Source organism: Aspergillus brasiliensis (genome assembly GCF_001889945.1).
Source record: "Aspergillus brasiliensis CBS 101740 unplaced genomic scaffold ASPBRscaffold_1, whole genome shotgun sequence".
Classification (NCBI taxonomy): Eukaryota; Fungi; Ascomycota; class Eurotiomycetes; order Eurotiales; family Aspergillaceae; genus Aspergillus; species Aspergillus brasiliensis.
This window is the reverse complement of record NW_027137442.1, coordinates 4,341,232-4,357,626: the sequence shown is the minus strand read 5'-3', so window position 1 is coordinate 4,357,626 and position 16,395 is coordinate 4,341,232. Positions and strand designations below refer to the sequence as shown.

The window sequence follows — 16,395 nt, the reverse complement described above, 5'->3', positions numbered from 1 at the left end:
TCTCTCTCTCTCTCTCTCTCTCTCCTTTCATGGATCAAACGAGAAGCGACGTATGCATAGCAAAGCACAAAAAGGAGACGTAAATCGAATACCACCCTCACAGATCCCAACAGAACTCCACCGAATCATATCATAAGCAAACATATCAATCAGCGCATCCTCTCACAATAATCAATCATAGTCCCCAATCTGCACTCCCCAAATCTTCCACCTCATCTCCTCAATATAATCCCTTCTTAACCAGAGTCCATCCGAAGCACTTAGTTGGCTGGATAGACCTCCATTTTCGGATCTTTCCTGCACCTCCCTCTCCGCGAAGTGTTCCTCGGCCAGAGACAGGGTAGATGAAGAAGACGAAGCATCAATCCAGTTGAACAACAACCGCAACTGCCAGATACGATCGCGGACTTCATCTGGATCAGCAGCACGGCCACGCGCCGCCTGGATGGTATTCTTGACAATGGCCTCGAGGACAAGTTTGCTGTCCACGGCGGATTGGCGCAGCCAGGGGGCGTAGGAGAGGGCAGCGGTGGTGGTGGTGGTGGTGTTGTTGAGACTACTGCTATTGGTGCTGGGGAAGAAGGAGGAAGGAAGAACGAGGGACTTTTCGCGGACGTCCAAACCCTGCAGAGAGGGGAGGTTGAAGATCCATTCCCACAGGCTCTGGCTGGTGGAGGTAGGGGTGCGATTGACGCCAGAGGTAAGGAGGGTGGCGAGGTTTGGCATCGCGGCTGGGGGAAGGCCCTTGCCGTGATTGGAGGCGGAGGTGGATGAGGGGAGAACATCTTGGGCTTCGCTCAGGCCGGAAAGCGTCGAGACGAAGACCGAAGAGCCGGTCGGGTTGTAGGTGGCCTTACGGCGGAGGTAGATGGATTGATCGCCCTGGTGGAACTTTTGGCGTAGGTCGGGGTCTTTCGAGAAGTCCAAAACCAGGGGCCAGTAGTCTGCGTTGCGGATCTCGACTCGGGTGAGGCTGTTGAAGTCGGGGAGAAGACAGGGAGCGGTGATCTTGCGGCTGATGCCATCTTGGTTGGTTAGGGTTATGGGTATGGAGATGGGTCGGCGGGTATCAATGTCGCGCGGCACCAGGCAACGAGGCTCTGCGGCGAGGACCCAGAGATGTCGGAAGGCTTGCAGATGGCATTTGTTGTCGAGGACGGTTGTAGGGAAGATGGGGTACAGGGAGCAAATCAGTGAGGCAATCGCCAGGTCGGAGGTGCCGAGGGTGTAGCTACCGCCACCCAGGAACAGTAGGCCCAGGGCCATATGCGCCGCCATATGACTGCCGTACGGAGTGTCGGCGTCCACGCGGCCGTGGAGAGACCGCAAGCGACGGAAGAGGGCCAAATCGCCGGTGCCTGCCATGACGGCGGCAGCGGAGAGGGCCACGACATCCTGGCAGTGCCGGACGGAGTTCCGGGCCAATTTGGCATCGTAGTTGACGGCAGGAAGTCTGCAGATGCGGATGAACTGGTCCAAATATGCGAGCAGCAGATCACGCACGGAGGTTTGTGCCGAGCCCGCATAGCGAAGACCCAGGGTAAAGCACAGACCAGCGACAATATTGAAGAATGGCATATCGTCACTCTTCAGTCGACGGACGCCGGTGAGGCGATACCGACGACGGTAGACTGGCGGCAGGCTCTGTATAAACCAGTCATCCGTAGAACGGATGCTGTCCCACATGATGAGATGTCTGGCAAGAGTGCGAAGAAGAAACAAGTCAGGCCGAACATAGTCGAAGCGCACTGTGGTGTCCGGGATATCAATCTTCTGGGCCAAGATCTCGTCATTAGTCTTCATGAAAATAATCGCCAGGGCAATCGTGGCGCCGGCCGTGGCCCGGTCCAGGACGTGTGCGAGATCCACGTTTTTAGTGCCCACTGCAACAGCCAACAGCCTCTCCACGATGTGCATGTCGCGCATGCCTCGGAGGTCTTTGCCTTTGGCCAGGTTGATAAAGCCAAGAGCGAGCCCCGCAGCCAGACGGTATCCTTCATCGCGCAGATCCTCGTGAGAGCCCTCCTCCTGTTCCACATTCTCGATCTCTGACAGCATCACTTCACTCATTCGGCGATGTTGGGATCCGCAATAGAGGAGGCCGATGCCCATGATGCCGGCTGTTTGTGTCAGCGGCGACAAGTTCAACTCGGCAGCACCAAGAGGGAGCATCCGGGTGACATGAACGGAGAGTAGCCGGGTGATCAAGGTGTCCATTGTGCCTAGATACGAGGCTGACAAGCCGAGCAACAACCCAATGGATGTCATGGTATGTTTAGGGGTAAGATACTTGAAAGCCACCCACTTGGCCAAGGATTTCAGATGCCCGTTCAAGCCCAGAGCCAGCAAGAAGCCCGCATGTCTGTTAGTAAGCTCCTGAGGCTTGTTAAAAAGTATCCAGGACGTGTCAATGCCCCTGGAGCTCTTCGATATGGCGAGCCCGGTAGAGACGCCATTGTGGAAGAACGCCCAACACACTTTCTCCTCGCTAAAGGAGGCCCGGTCCGCGCTGATTGTCACATTCGACGGTTTCATGACACATTGCAGGGAGAACGAAGGGATCGGGAGCTTCTCTGTCAGCAATGGTAGTCGTCCGCTAAAGGTCAACATGGCCCGACCCGTGGGGATGGAGAGCGTCCTCAGCGTCACGAGTTGCACTACCTCTTTCTGGGCTTCTAGCAGGTCCGAGTCGGTCCATTCCGGCTCGGGTATGCATTCTGCAACCGGTGCTTTGGACTGGTTCAGCAACCGAGCGGCGTCGATGAAACGCTTATCCTCACGGAAGATCAACCTCGTTACGGAAAACCGGTCTGCCTCCGCGGAAGCTTCAAACGAGTTGGTTGCATCCACGTCCAATGCAGAGTTACCAATGTGATGCACATCGCGTATGGCATCGTGCGATACTGCCGGCTGCAGCGACGATGTAGCCGATGGAAGCCATGGCTTGTTCTTGCCCATAGAGATACTCAGATCTTCGCGATCAATAAGTTCAAGGAGCTTTGGGTGCCAGGACGTGGATGCATGCATTTGTGACTGCATAATCGCTTCGTACAAGGGGGCGCTGACACCTTCCGGAAAGCTCTCGATGATGCTTCTGGTGAAACCCCAACGATGGAGAAGCTTGACCCGGTCAAACGGTGCCGCGAGGTTATGTACTTCTGAGAGGAACCCATCAAGAGCAAGCGTTCTGGGGGTAAGCGTAAAGCACTCTTTCCATAACCTTCCTTTCTTTGGAGGTCTGTCCGGGCTGGTTACCAGGTTCAGAAGCGTGAAGAACGAATCTGACGGCTGGCGCCAGGCACCTTCCAAGTGAGCAAAGATCGACGGCGGCGCAAAAGGCTCTGCAGGGAGGTCGAGCATTGAGATGCGAGTCTCTTCAAATTGCCAGCGGTCCATACTAGCCATCTCCATGCCATAATAGGCATCTTCGGACCATGCCCAAGACTGCCAGCCAAGCCACCCGCCAAGTTGGGCCAGTACTGGGGCCAGGAGACCCAAAGGCTTGCCCGATTGTTCGCTATCACAGATGGATAGCTTTTGCTCCTCGCGGAACAGATGTAACGCGACGAGTATAGTACAGAGTGCGGTGCCTCGTATGCTCTGGTTGAAGGATAACGCCGTGGGCAGGTAGCCACCTGAGCCTACAGAGAGGGTGCCCCGGGAAGTGTTCAGAAAGTCCCTTGTCAGAGCAATGCATCGAAGGAGATATGTGTTGGTTCGGCAGGTGGACCGGCTCGAGGGCACCTGGTGGCCGTGGCTTATTTCACTATCTTCAGCGTCTTGTTCAACTACCCAGGCCCACGAGCTACTGGCCATCCACGGTGCAACCACGCCTCCAGAGCCAGACTCCTGCTCTAACATAGTCTCCCAGCTCTCGAGATCGACGTGGCTTCCGCTGCTTGACCTCAACAGCCCCTTCTTTCTGCGGGTCGGTTTAGCCGGAGTCCGGGGTTGTTCACTGTCAATGAATTGGATCGCCATTGCAAACAATATCACTACCATGGCAGTCCATTCGAGATCGTTCTCGCTTGTCTCTCTCTCTTGGAGCCATGCCATGGTCTCCCACCAGGCAGCCAAAAGCCCGTCTCCGGCTTTTTCGTCCGATAGTGCAAACCGACAGACATTGAGCAGACGTTTCACCAGCTCATTGCTAGGTTCCATCTGGACCTGGAGTTTCACTTTCCGATTTTCAGAGTCAATCACATCGAACTTTCCTCTGGCTGCAGCATGGTCGAAGCCCGTCACTGTGATTGGCGAGTCGGTCATTAGTCGCTTCACACCACTTTCTCTTCGACGGTTGCCAGATGTATTGGGATGTATGCCGTATGCTTCGTGCAGCATGAGTTTCCGGGGAATTTGAATCGGAGTTGCTTTGCTCCACGGAGTTTGCAACTGCAATACCTGCTCGCCACTGTCCGTCTTCTTTAGGGTCAAGATCCGTGAGATCCCACCATCGACGATCTTGCAAGCATCCCATACATCTGCAAAGTGCTGTATCCCGGAGGCTTGGACAATTAATGATCGTTCCTCAGATAGCGTGCTTTTCTTTGGCTTTCTCGAGAATACCGCGTCCTTTTTGGAAACCGCAACCTTGTCTGCTCGTAGGCTGACGACCGTCATTGATCTCGCTTCTTGATCCACCAAGTAAAGCGCCAACGCCGCGGAACTTCCAGATTGCGCATTGCCGTACTCCGACGGGCACAAAGTCATAATCTTGATCCGCCGAGCTGATGGCTTTGACTTGACCGGTGTCTGGAAGGAGACCGAAAACTTGGAAGAAAAGCTTTCAACTTTGGAAAGGAAGACCTCTTCAGGCAGACCTGACGCCGCATGATTCAAGTCCATATTTTCGAATCCTTCGAAAAGACTTTCGTTGTTCAGCTCCTCAAGCAGTCTATCGACTGGTGCATCGACAAAGCTACCAGTAGTGCTGTACACTGAGCCGTTGCCAGGTGGAAGAAAACCCCTGGGGTTGAAGCCAAAGCTGCCTCGAGTACTTCCAGCTCCAAGAGATTGCCGAAAATTTCCATGTGGCATGGAGCTCGATTGACTGCCCGTGGCTAAGTCGGAAAACGTAATTCTATCTTGGCTGGCGGCCAGATCCGCGCGTGCAAGGAGAGAGCTGACTCGTCTTGATGTTTTGAGTGGCACACCAATGTCCCCAAAGTCTTGACCCAACTTGGACGCCAGGTCGTCTTCATCAGGCTTGCCTTCGACTGAATATTGCGAAAGAGACAACCCAGATGTGTTCCACCCATCACTTCTTGGGCCAAAGCTTTCTCTAGCACCTGATGGGCGACCAGCCGGTGTGGTTGTTCCCGTCGTCATTCCGAAGTGTGAGCTGCGTCGCTTCGATCGAGTACCACCCGTGTCTCTCCTCTCCTTCTTTTTCGACGAGGGTGCATTTTCATCTTGCCTGTAGTGAGCCGTCCATATGGTGTACAAGCCCGTGTTGATATTGACGGTTACCACGAGGATCAACGGACCAATAGATAGTCCCCAATTGGAGCTTGCCATCTCATCCTTTGGAGACACATAGACAATAGCGTCCGCTGGGTCAAGTACATCCAGTCCAGAGGGTCTAGCTGAGACACTAGTGTGTAGCCAACGAGAGGACTGGTTAGTCACAACCAGTCCCATTTCCGAGTGTGGATCCATGAGAGAGAACACTCTGGGCATATCAGCATGTTTGTTTGTCCGTGGCTTCAGGCCAGGCTTGGGGGCTGGGGAAATTGTCAAGGATGGTCGTTTGGATTTGCCTGACGGTATGTCCAGCGACTGCGATGCACGGAATTCAGGCAGGGATGAGACGAACGAGTTCGGGGGCGCTGCCGGTAGTGAGCTATTGTCTTCGTCTTCATGTAGTTTTCTCTGAATCAAAAGACCCTTGGGGGTCGCAAACACGGAATCAACTTCGAACGGTAGGGGCACAACATGGCTGTTCCCAGCAAGAAAGAAGATGTGAGCCTGGGACTTGAGGACCACGACCAGGGCTCGTGCATTGTTCGCGTCTGTGTCGGTACTATCGCGATAGCCTTCGCCATTCCGACCCAGCATCAACAATGAGCCTTTCGGTAGTCCAGCACTAAGGTGATCAGGCGAGCCTCGACTGCGGCCTGAGTTACGGCCTAGCTGCGCCGTGTCGCTTGTTGAGGTATTCGAGACGCTTGACTCGGATCTCTTGATCTTTCCCACCGCGAACCTCGTCAACAAAGCATGTCTGATCTCCTCCTTTTCTAAGTCAAGCCGGAACACTCTCTGGACGACCCCCGCTCGCGACCAAACCACACAGCTTCTTGTCCAAACAATCTCATCTTCGACCGGGCCGGTGGAGTCTCGATCAACGCTCGTCGTCCATGAGTAGAGATCCTCCGAGGGATCTGAAGGCAAGAGTCCTTCTGCGACAAGGAATGCGATGGCCGAAGGCTCATGCAATCCGAGGGATCGAACTGTAGCCATTATCGGTGTATATCGTCGGGCGTAGCGGTAGATTTTCTGGCAGTGGGAGCCAGAGGCGATATCATGCCCATTGTCAGGTTAGACCATCAAACAGGCAGGTCAGCGCGCTTGACGGATCAACGACAATGGGCGTTGTTGGGACGTTTTCGTGGTGGTTGCGGCGTGAGGGGAAGCAAAGGCAGGCTGTTGCTTGGAGACGCGATGGACGCGGCGGGCCAACTTTCCATCGTCAACCCAGCGGCTTTTTTCCTCCGCGGCCTCCCCAAACTTCCTTCTCTTTCACCTTCTTCCTCAACACCAACTCTTTCACTACCTTTTTCAACACTCGTGCTCTAACCTACATGATCATTTCTAGTCTCTGCAGCTAGTGGTTTCAATTACATCTCTCTTGATCCGTTTGGTAACACGAACTACCCTTTCGGCGGCGTCGGCCTCCATTTGAGCTCTGTCCTTGACCGTACAAGTGATTGCCACGACAACAATGCCGTCCTTCCCAACTAAACCTCTGGTCAGGCCTAGAGACGATGGCCTGCAGTTAAGGTAGACTCGCGTTCTATTCTGTACCATGACAGCATTCCCGTGCTTACTGGATATTTCATCTAGCTATCAACTGCCTCATCGTGTGCACGCAGCTAAAGGCTACCCCCTCCTTGCCCCCAATGGCTCGTCGATCATCGTCTATGGATACGAGACTGGACTCAAAGTTGTCTGGAGAGGAGGAAGATCGTTTTCTACCGAGAAACCTTCTGCTCCGAAAGTGGACAAGCCGCAGAAGGCCAGCAACGTCAACGATGATGCGGTCATGATCATCGATTCCGATGATGAGAGCACGGCGGAGACCCAGCAGACTCAGCAAGATGAAGAACCAACCTATCAGTTCGAGGAGGACGAAACTGAGGTGGACCCCTTCCATCCTTATGATGATGTCTTGCGCCAGATTGATATACCCCTTGGAAGTAGAGTCCTCGATCTGGCTGTGCCTCGTATCCTCCCCGAAACAGCGCGCTCTTCGCTCGATCCGTTCCCCCCGGCTTTGAAGACAGACATCATTGTCGCGGCTGTATGCGCTGACTATTCTACTCGCATTGTAACTCTGCCGTTGCTGCCCCCTCACCCTACGCAAAGTGATTTCGGAATTCAGACAATCTCAATTAGCGGTGGAGTCTCTCACCAGGAGATCCCGCGTGGAGTTAGCCTCGCCTTCACCTATCAAGAATTTGATCAGCAAGATCAAGATACATCTTCAAAACATGGCTCATCCCGCTCATCTACAGGAAGGTGGGATCTCCTCGTCGCAACACACTCGGCTGAGTCGTCGGGTCTCCTGATCATTCATCGCATTCCGGTCGCAGAGGAGGAGAAGGCGCGCGGCACTGCATATCGTCTGTGCGATGACGAGATTGAGACTAGGCGACGGCACTTGCCCGCTCCTGCGGTGAACATCTCTTTCAATCCCTCGGGGTATCCTGCTCTCCGTCACTCCACATTGCTCGTCGCATTCCATAGCGGATGTGTCAAGATATACTCCTGCTTCTCCACAAAGCCACTTAAAGCCTCGCGGAGGTCGTCTGGGGCCCAGAGCGAATTTGAGACAGTCGACACGGAAGGGAAATGGCTGATCAGTCTTTACCCCGGTTTTGAGCAGTCTGCTTCGGGACTTCCTCGGCGGAAGATCGTTACTCACGCAGAATGGGTGCTTGGAGGCCGTGCCATTTTGGTCCTCACGTCCGATGGCGAATGGGGTGTCTGGGATTTGGAAGGGGCTGGCCCCGGGACCATCAAGGGACCACTTCAGCGACAGTCGAGTGTGCAGGGAGTAACGGGAGGCTCTCTGACGACGTTCTCCGTCAGCGGTCGAATTCTGAGCCCCCTGACTGGCGCCAGTCGTTCTGAGACAAGCGGGCCTGCCTTTGAACAACGGCCCAAGTTTGCGCCCTTGACGCCGTCTACGAAACGTCTGCGCGAAGACACGCTGCTCAAAGGCGCCTCCGTTGGAACAGCCAGCCCTTCCTTGAGTGGAGGCATCTCAGTGTATCAGACTAACTCCTGGAGGGACGCGCTGCCCGACGAATCGATTTTGCTGCAGCATGGAAACCAAAGCGCAGTCATTCCCAGTCTGCTCTCCTTGTGGCGCAACGCTGTCAAGGCTAGTGGCACATTCGACTCATCCAACCGCTGCCGAGTGTCTCCCCTTCACGATATCACCCTCGTGGGAGAGCGCTTGAAAGGCATCGGACACCTTCCTGCGGCACCCCGCTCCACTCGCACACAGGCATTCGATATGCTCCTCACAGCCGAGCATCGACTTGTGATCCTCGCCCCACGGTTAACTGAACCAGCACCAGCACCCGCCACCGAATACATCCCCGAGGCTCCCACCAAGGAGGCAGACCAGCAGATGCTCCAAAGGGGGCAGCTCGGCGTAGAAGGGATGGATCGACTCCTAAGTGGCATGGCAAGCACGAATCGGTCACTCCGCATAGGAAGTCCCGTCAAGCGAGCGCGTGTCTTCACTTAGCGATGACAATGCCATCGGCAGAACAGCCAGCCAGTGACCCTTCTACACATTGTTCCCTACATGTTCCTAACAAATGAAGCTGAAATCAAGAACAGAGATACCCATCCATCAACTCACACCTCTCATACGTCCTCTTCCTTCGTTCCCTCTTCCACCTACCTGTAGAAAGAACCCAAGACCCTCCAAAATTCGCACTGCAAGGTGGAGCGCAAGGCGAGGTCCATGCCTTGAAATCCCTTCCCTCCCCCTACCTCTCCCACGACCCCTATCGTGTCGAGAAAGAACCGGGTTCGAAGGTGATAAGCTCTGTATCGGTTGCGAGACATCAAACTTATCCCATCCCATCAACCCATATTTTGTCCTTTAGGAATTTTTTTTCCTAAATGACAAAATCAATCAATCCTCCCCACGACCGGGTTATCATTGTGACCCAACGACCACCTCATTTCCCCCCCCCAAAATATCGGATTTTGAGCCCCTCTGCTCCTTTCCTTTCTTCTCCCTCCCTCGTGACTCGATATTGATCTATCCGTCCGCTCTTTCTGTCCGTGTGTTCTCGCAAGGATGGAGAGGTGCTTTGTATCTCTCCATCTGGATGGATTTGGATGGAGATATCTACCTACATCAGTATCAGATATGAGTGGATGGGATTAGAGGACTGCCGATGTTGGGGGGGTGTGGGGTTGGGGATAAAGGGGGATTTGATTTGGTGGGAACATTTCTTCATATCATATCATACATAATTGTAGAGGTATGTAGATTGTATCATAGTGCAAGAAAATAGATCCATTGATAATCAACTAGTTCGTGAACGCAACTAGTTTCTTTTACTACTATGGATATTTGCATACTAGAAATCGAGGGGCATTTCACAATGATAGTATTGAACAACAGCAAATGTAATAGTAAGAAGAAGAATGAGGAGCGTTCATACACTTACTCACCCACTCACCAACTCAACAATACATAGTCAAGTGGAAAAGAAAGGAATGAAGAAATTTGGTATTCAATTGGTTATTTACCCGTTTACTACACTAACTGCTACGAATAGAGCATCATTTCTCACATGTACGAATGGAAATAAGATATATGACCGGAATACTAAGTACCGCATACTGAGTGATGCACAAGTGGAAAGTAGTAGTAGTACGTCTAAGAACCACCGTTCTTGTGTCTCTTCATTTCTTGTCTTTTTTTCCTTTTGACTCTTTCGGTGTATGTATATACAGATATACAGGGTCATATAGCTAATATCACCCTCGCTGAACACGATTCTAACACACCAGAAAGATATATCGTCTTGACATCCATCCAGATCAGATCAGAGAAGATAATACTCCGTCACAGCAAACAGACCAGCCAGAGCCACTGGACAATATGTACAATTCATACAGGCAGCCAGCCAAGAAGAGAAAACAAAAAGAAAAAGTGCTAACAGTGTAAGGGGAGCAACGCCAACAGCGCAGAAACCGGTGCGCATATTTCCAAATGGTAGTTGATTCAAATGCTGCTTGATAGTAGTAATCCAGATTCATGACCCAATATGATATGGGTGCCTGTTTCTAGCCACTGTAGCCCAAAGCATCGAGCTCCTTGCGCACCGACTCCTCAGTCTGGATCTTCTTCATCTGCGTATCCTCGAGCTTCTCTCCACCGGCAAGGCGCATTTTCAGCTCGTCGATCGCGCGGATCTTCTTCAAAAGTCCGCGAATCTTCTTGTCTTGCGCGGAGTGAGCACCACTCGCGTCGGCCGCCGCTGCCGCCGCCGTCGCGGCCGCTGCAGCTGCAGCTGCAGCGTTGTTGGCATTGGCCTTGGGGCCGGGGGCACCATTGGCCTGGCCGCCGTTCTTGCGCTCGTTCTGGCCCCTGGATCGGTTGCGGTCGTCACCCTTCTCGCCGCGGCGGTCCGGGCTCGGCTCGTCCTCACCATCCTTCTGCTTCTTGGCTTCACGCTTCTTCTTGTTGCGCGCAGCGGACTTGGACAGCTTCTCCGGCTGGTCGGCACCGGGGGGCAGAGCAACTCCACCTCCAGGAGCGGCTCCCGGGGGAAGGAATTCCTCGGCCGGCTCGGCACCCGGCACCTCACGTCTACGCGTCCGGCCAAATCCGTTGGTGGTGTGAACGGTCGCACCGCCACTGGCGCCATCCCGGACAAAGACCGCGCCGCCCTGGTCCTCCCGCTTGAAGGCGAGAGGGGTGAGCTGGCCACGGGCACCGGGAGGCCGGTACGCACCGGCCGGCTTCACCGGAGCCTTCTTGGTGCTCAGGTACGCCACGGCGGAGGGGTGGGGGGCCGGAAGCGGGTTGAACGGATCGCCGAGGGGATGCTGGACCAGCGACTGGGGCCGCCAGCACACATCGTAGAGCTCGTTCATCTCCTCGTTGTACATCAAAGCACCGCTGACATGCCAGAGACGGATGCCATTGTCGACTCTGAGGCGAGGGCTGGTCGTGGCGGTCAGGATAAACTGACCGTCGGGGGACCAGTTGCAGACACTGGCGTTGGAGGCTTCGACGGTGGCGATCTTGTGGAAGTTCTTGTCCATATCGTAGATATCCATCTGACCGGCCAAGTTACCGAAACCAGCCACCAGCACAAACCGTCCGTGAGGCGAGAAGAGGATGGTGTTCCGAGGGGCCAGAGCGAAGGTGTGCTTGGGCACACCGCGGAAGTTGAAGATGGTGGTCTTCGCGGGCATGTAGCCATACACCACACCGAATTCCTTGGAGTTGGGAGACCAGGTCACATCGTGAATAGGGCCCTCCTTATCTAGGTGGCTGTTAGAATGCTCCGTCTTTGAACCAGGCAGCATATGCAAAGAACTTACCCAGGTCCACACGAGAGTCGAAGCCACCACCAGCACTGAGCAGGTAGAGAGTGGTCTCGCCATAGTAACTCTTGCCCGATCGATCCACGTCCGTCTGCGCAAGCACGATCAGGGTGGTACCCTGCTCGTTCCACTTCAGCTGGACCTTGTCGCCCTTGAAGAAGGTCTTTTGCGAGACGGGGGATCCGAACTGAGGCACCAAAAAGACCTTGACAGCAGCAGGTTGTCCCTAAACAGAAGCAAGCATCCCCTGTTAGCTCGGAAAGAACAATAGGTCCATACTGGGGTTGTAAACAAATGCACCACACGTACCTTGCGCTCAGGAATGAAGACGGCCACCGAGTGGTTCTTGCCAGGAGCGACCGCAAAGTCCGCGACCCCCTCCACACGCAACTTGTTCCAGACCTGAGACAGGTTCTCGCTCTGGTAGAACTGGACTTCGTTGGTGACAACCCGGGCACAGTAACGCTCATCGGACGTGTATTGAAGGTTCCAGCCCGTCTGCGACTTCTGGACGAAGTTGCCCACAGGCGTGCTCTCGTCTCCGTTCTCGGAGGACTGCACGACCTGCCAGACCTTCAGGTTCTTGACCGCATCGCCGTTGGCATCCTTTGAAGGGCGTTGCCAAGTGATCAGGTAGGTTCCGAGGGGCGAGAATCCCAGCTCGAAGACGTTCTCAGCAGCAATGGTCGAGACCACATGTCCGACAGAAGGATCGATGATGGTGACCCTAGTAGACAACCAGTAAGTTTCCTTTTCGCTTTATTCGGTTTCAGTGACGGTTCGAGTGACGTACTTCTCTGGGGATGCCCATGCGAAATAGCGGCCGCAGGGAGAGTAAGCGCTACAGCGAAGGTTTCCTTCGGGTCTGCAACCAATAGAAGAGTTATAAGATTAGCTGGTTATTCGGAGTAGAGAAAGATCGAGCAAATTGGGCGGTACATACTTTTCGAACCCCGACAAAGGTTCATAAACGGGGGCGGCATCCAAGATGCCAATGCCCTTGACCGTACGGTCTGTAGCTAGTTAGACTGACCCCTGGATAGCAGAAAACTCCCCGAGGAAGTGAAAATATGTTTTTGTTTTTCAGGTATCCTCGATTGTAGAATGGGAGGACAGAGAAGACAGCAGGTAGACTCACAAGCAAGCTGGGTGGGAGCTGCCATTTCGAAATGTCTCTTAACGTTCACTCTGGTAGGACAAAACACGTATTCACAAAAGCCACAAGAGCAGCTAGAGGTGCGCGCGCAAGACGAAGCTAATGCGACAGACCAGGGAATATCACAAAACCCAGAATCTCAGTGGCAGAATGTGTGAAACAATATCCCCGCCACTTAGGTAGTGTGTAACAGGGCAGCAGAAAAATTGCACGGGTAGTCTTCGGGAGTAATCCAACGGGAAGACTGAACGGGAATTTTACTACCGGGGGAGGGCCAGTTGCGAACGAACACGACAGATAGATCGAGAGTGGACAAAGTGGAAGATAATGGCCGTAGAAGATGAAGTGTGGCGAGATGTGGTGTCTGGAGTGCCGCGAAACACACAAACACACACAAAGAGTCAAAAGTGGATGGCAGCGAAGCTTGGCGGGATTGATCGAACGAATACCTCAGTAGGAGTCTCCGGTTCCAAAAGGGGGAATCTCGATGCTTGACAAGTCAATGCCAGCAATGACAGGGACAGGAAGACAGTCGGGGTTGGAGGGAGGAGGGCGGGAAAGGGAAGTTGAACGGGGTGGTGGGGAAAGGTGACAAGAAGAAGAAGAGAAGAAGAGAGGAAGAAGAAGAGGAAGCAGGAAAGAAGAGAGAAGAGAAGCAGCCCGAGAGAGTGTGAAAGGCTGAAGGGGCCCCTCCCATTGGGCGATCTCGGCCCCAGTTTCACCAAGTTCCAGTTGAATCGTTGCTCGTTTTTCGCCTCCATTTATTCCCCCAACTATCTACTGATTCCTTTTTGATTTGTGCTACTTGAACTGATATTTTACTTTCTGAAGTTGCAAGATTGCTCTGCTTCTCGCCATACCTGGGAAGCCTGACAAGAGGGAACGAGACACAGATCCCGGGTCTAGACTTTCTGTCAATTCGCCTGTTGGAGTCAATCTGGTCCTGCTCCGGTCGGGATGGAGATCCTCCTCGTTGGACCCGTAATGCTTAGATTAATCTAATCCCAATCCAACTTTCAGTCTACCTACTGACTGGTTTTCTCTAAATACTGGCTGTCGGGCACTTTCAATGGCTTCACAAATTGCTTGGAAATGTAGGAGAAATGACTCGCTGCTAGCTAACTATTCTACAAGTAGATATTTGTGGCAGATATCCCGATATCTTTCTCGTTCTCGTTCTCCCTCCCTCTCTCTCTCTCTTTCTCTTTCAATCTGGAGAATAAATGTAGTAAATGACCTAGAGCCCACAAAAGCCTCCCTCGCCAATAAGTAATTACCATATCCTCCTTTCCTCCTCCCCAGTTAATAAGATATCCCATTTTTTTCCATACAATTACAATGCCAAAATCCATGAACTCAGTAAGTTGAAACTTAAAAAAGAAAAAAAGTTACCTTGCAGGAACGCCCGTAAATCCTTTCCTTTTGGCAAACCTGACCTTATTCCATCTGTGTCGGTCTGTCCTCCCTTTCATTTACAACAGAAGCAGCAAAAACTACTTTTCACTCAAAAAGTCGGCTCGCCACCTTGCGCGGGAGTGGCCAATCGCGGGGTCCTCACTGTGGTGTCAATCACATCCGAGTCAAACGTCATCCCATCGACCATCCGCGCATCTTGTGTAGGTTCCGGTGTCACGGATCCAGTTGGGGACTGGGACGACAGCAGCATCGCACCATCTCCAGAGTGTTGCTGACTGTGGGATGCGAATGCGCTCGCACGGCTCACTCCAGGGCTGCCCAGCGAAGTTGGTCGATGTCCCGATGAGGTCCGATTCAGCAGTGGATGTGAAGTTGGTCCACTCAAAGTACTGGCGCCTTCTCCGAATGCCACCAGGCTAGCGTCTCCTTCATCACTGTAGTTGCCTACACTGGACGTCCCGTCCTCCGGGTACTCGCTCATTCGGTCTGCATCGAACGCATCACTGCCACTGGCCCAGGTCGTGCGGGCGCCCACACTGCCTGTCGCACTGGCACTACCTACCGTGCTTCTTTCTTTAATCCCAGAACCACTGTCAAAATATCCGGGATATTGAGTCCCTGCCATCATGCCTGAGGGCTGTGGAGTGCCACCCGCCCGCGCCGTGGCCACTCGTTCCAGCCCTGCTAGACGCGAAATACGGTCGGCGCGTTCTGCTTCCAGCGTGGTCGTGGATGTGGCGGATGCGGAATGGGAGTGGTGGGCGTGACGACCGTGGGGAAGAGGCTGACCCTGGTGGCCATCTTTAATGGCGGTGGTAGACAAGGCCGACAGCGAAGTCGTACCGGAATTCGGAGTCCCTCTAGTGCATCGCGAACTTCTTGTCAGCTTGATCTGTATAGGTACTAAGAAAGGAAGATAAAATGCGAACGATGCATGACAGAAATCTGAAAGAAAGGCATTGGAGAAGCTGGGGAACTTACGGCCCCATGTCCGATGGAGTCACTGGGTCCGATGGCGGGGGAGGGAGGTTGATCAGAGTCGGGGTGGTCATTATGTCCTGGTAAAGCTCGATTGAAGTTGAGTGTTCACAAGCGGGAGAATGTCCGCTCCAAGGTGAAATACACCAAACGATGGAGGTAGACTAGGTGGCGCGGTTGAGGGAGGTTGTGGTGATCGTTCAAGGAGATGCAGCGGTAAAGATGTCGATCTGGATGCGAAAGGACGAGGAAGCCAAACAACAAGCTGGTTTTTAAGAGAAGAAATGGAGGGATCTGCGGGGCAGTGAATTGGCTGGGTCTACTTATGATGAACCGAGTCGCGTAACAATAAGAGACGGGGGGAATCCGTGGTAAGAGTGGGAGATCGCAATGGGCTTTTTAAGGTTTGAATGCGGAGCGTCCAAAGCCAGCTTAATGGTGGTGGTGGTGGTGGTGGCAGCAGCAGTAGTAGTACTGTAGACGAATAGTAACAGGAGTAGTAGACAGTAGACTAGTAGTGGTTTCAGTGAATCGGGAAGGGGAAGTAAATGAACCTAATGAATGAATGAACGGGTCAGTGAAAGTGAGGCTGTCGGTGGGCCAGCACTATCAACCTTCGATCTGAAGCGGATTCGCCGCCTTTTTTTTATCCTTTTCTTAGATACTATCTCCCAGCCTCAATGCAGGTCCATTCCAGGCGTCTTCTAGTGGATGTTTCGGAAAGCCAGCGTCAGTTCCCCGCGGTTTCGGTGGGCGCATTTTCCCCTGGAGGTGATTGTGACTAGTCAGTCTATTTAGTTAGTTGCTATGATGAATGGCTTGGACTTCCCTCTGCGATGGTCCCAAACGGGTTTAGTCTCTGCCCCGACAGCCCCTGACGTCACCCCCACCCGCTGGGCCACTTCACGGACCAATCAGCATTGGGCGCGGGGCTCGACACCTGGGAGCCTGAATGTGGACGGGTTCCGAATGCAGCTTCCCACCAAACACCCTCTCACAACTTGGAATGAATGTACGCCATCCAGCTTGCATTCCCG

General features: G+C 53.4%; 4 protein-coding genes across 4 annotated transcripts; 1 reads left to right on the top strand and 3 right to left on the bottom strand.

Moving 5' to 3' along the window:
• Positions 1-171: 171 nt before the first annotated feature.
• On the bottom strand, positions 172-6,459 carry ASPBRDRAFT_112988 (anaphase promoting complex subunit 1; the record flags this gene model as incomplete). The annotated part of the gene is made up of 2 exons (XM_067616710.1): positions 172-268; positions 356-6,459. The coding sequence occupies 2 exons, from the start codon at positions 6,457-6,459 to the stop codon at positions 172-174; spliced, it is 6,201 nt and encodes a 2,066-aa protein (XP_067485594.1).
• A 481-nt stretch (positions 6,460-6,940) lies between these two features.
• Positions 6,941-8,977, top strand: ASPBRDRAFT_112444 (uncharacterized protein; the record flags this gene model as incomplete). Its single annotated transcript, XM_067616652.1, has 2 exons — positions 6,941-6,999; positions 7,063-8,977. The coding sequence occupies 2 exons, from the start codon at positions 6,941-6,943 to the stop codon at positions 8,975-8,977; spliced, it is 1,974 nt and encodes a 657-aa protein (XP_067485593.1).
• A 1,562-nt stretch (positions 8,978-10,539) lies between these two features.
• On the bottom strand, positions 10,540-12,971 carry ASPBRDRAFT_191577 (translation initiation factor 2A; the record flags this gene model as incomplete). Its single annotated transcript, XM_067620383.1, has 6 exons — positions 10,540-11,747; positions 11,806-12,034; positions 12,118-12,535; positions 12,602-12,673; positions 12,752-12,821; positions 12,947-12,971. 6 exons carry the CDS (start codon positions 12,969-12,971, stop codon positions 10,540-10,542), a joined length of 2,022 nt encoding a protein of 673 aa, XP_067485592.1.
• A 1,497-nt stretch (positions 12,972-14,468) lies between these two features.
• Positions 14,469-15,432, bottom strand: ASPBRDRAFT_115044 (uncharacterized protein; the record flags this gene model as incomplete). Its single annotated transcript, XM_067616866.1, has 2 exons — positions 14,469-15,240; positions 15,362-15,432. The coding sequence occupies 2 exons, from the start codon at positions 15,430-15,432 to the stop codon at positions 14,469-14,471; spliced, it is 843 nt and encodes a 280-aa protein (XP_067485591.1).
• Positions 15,433-16,395: the final 963 nt, after the last annotated feature.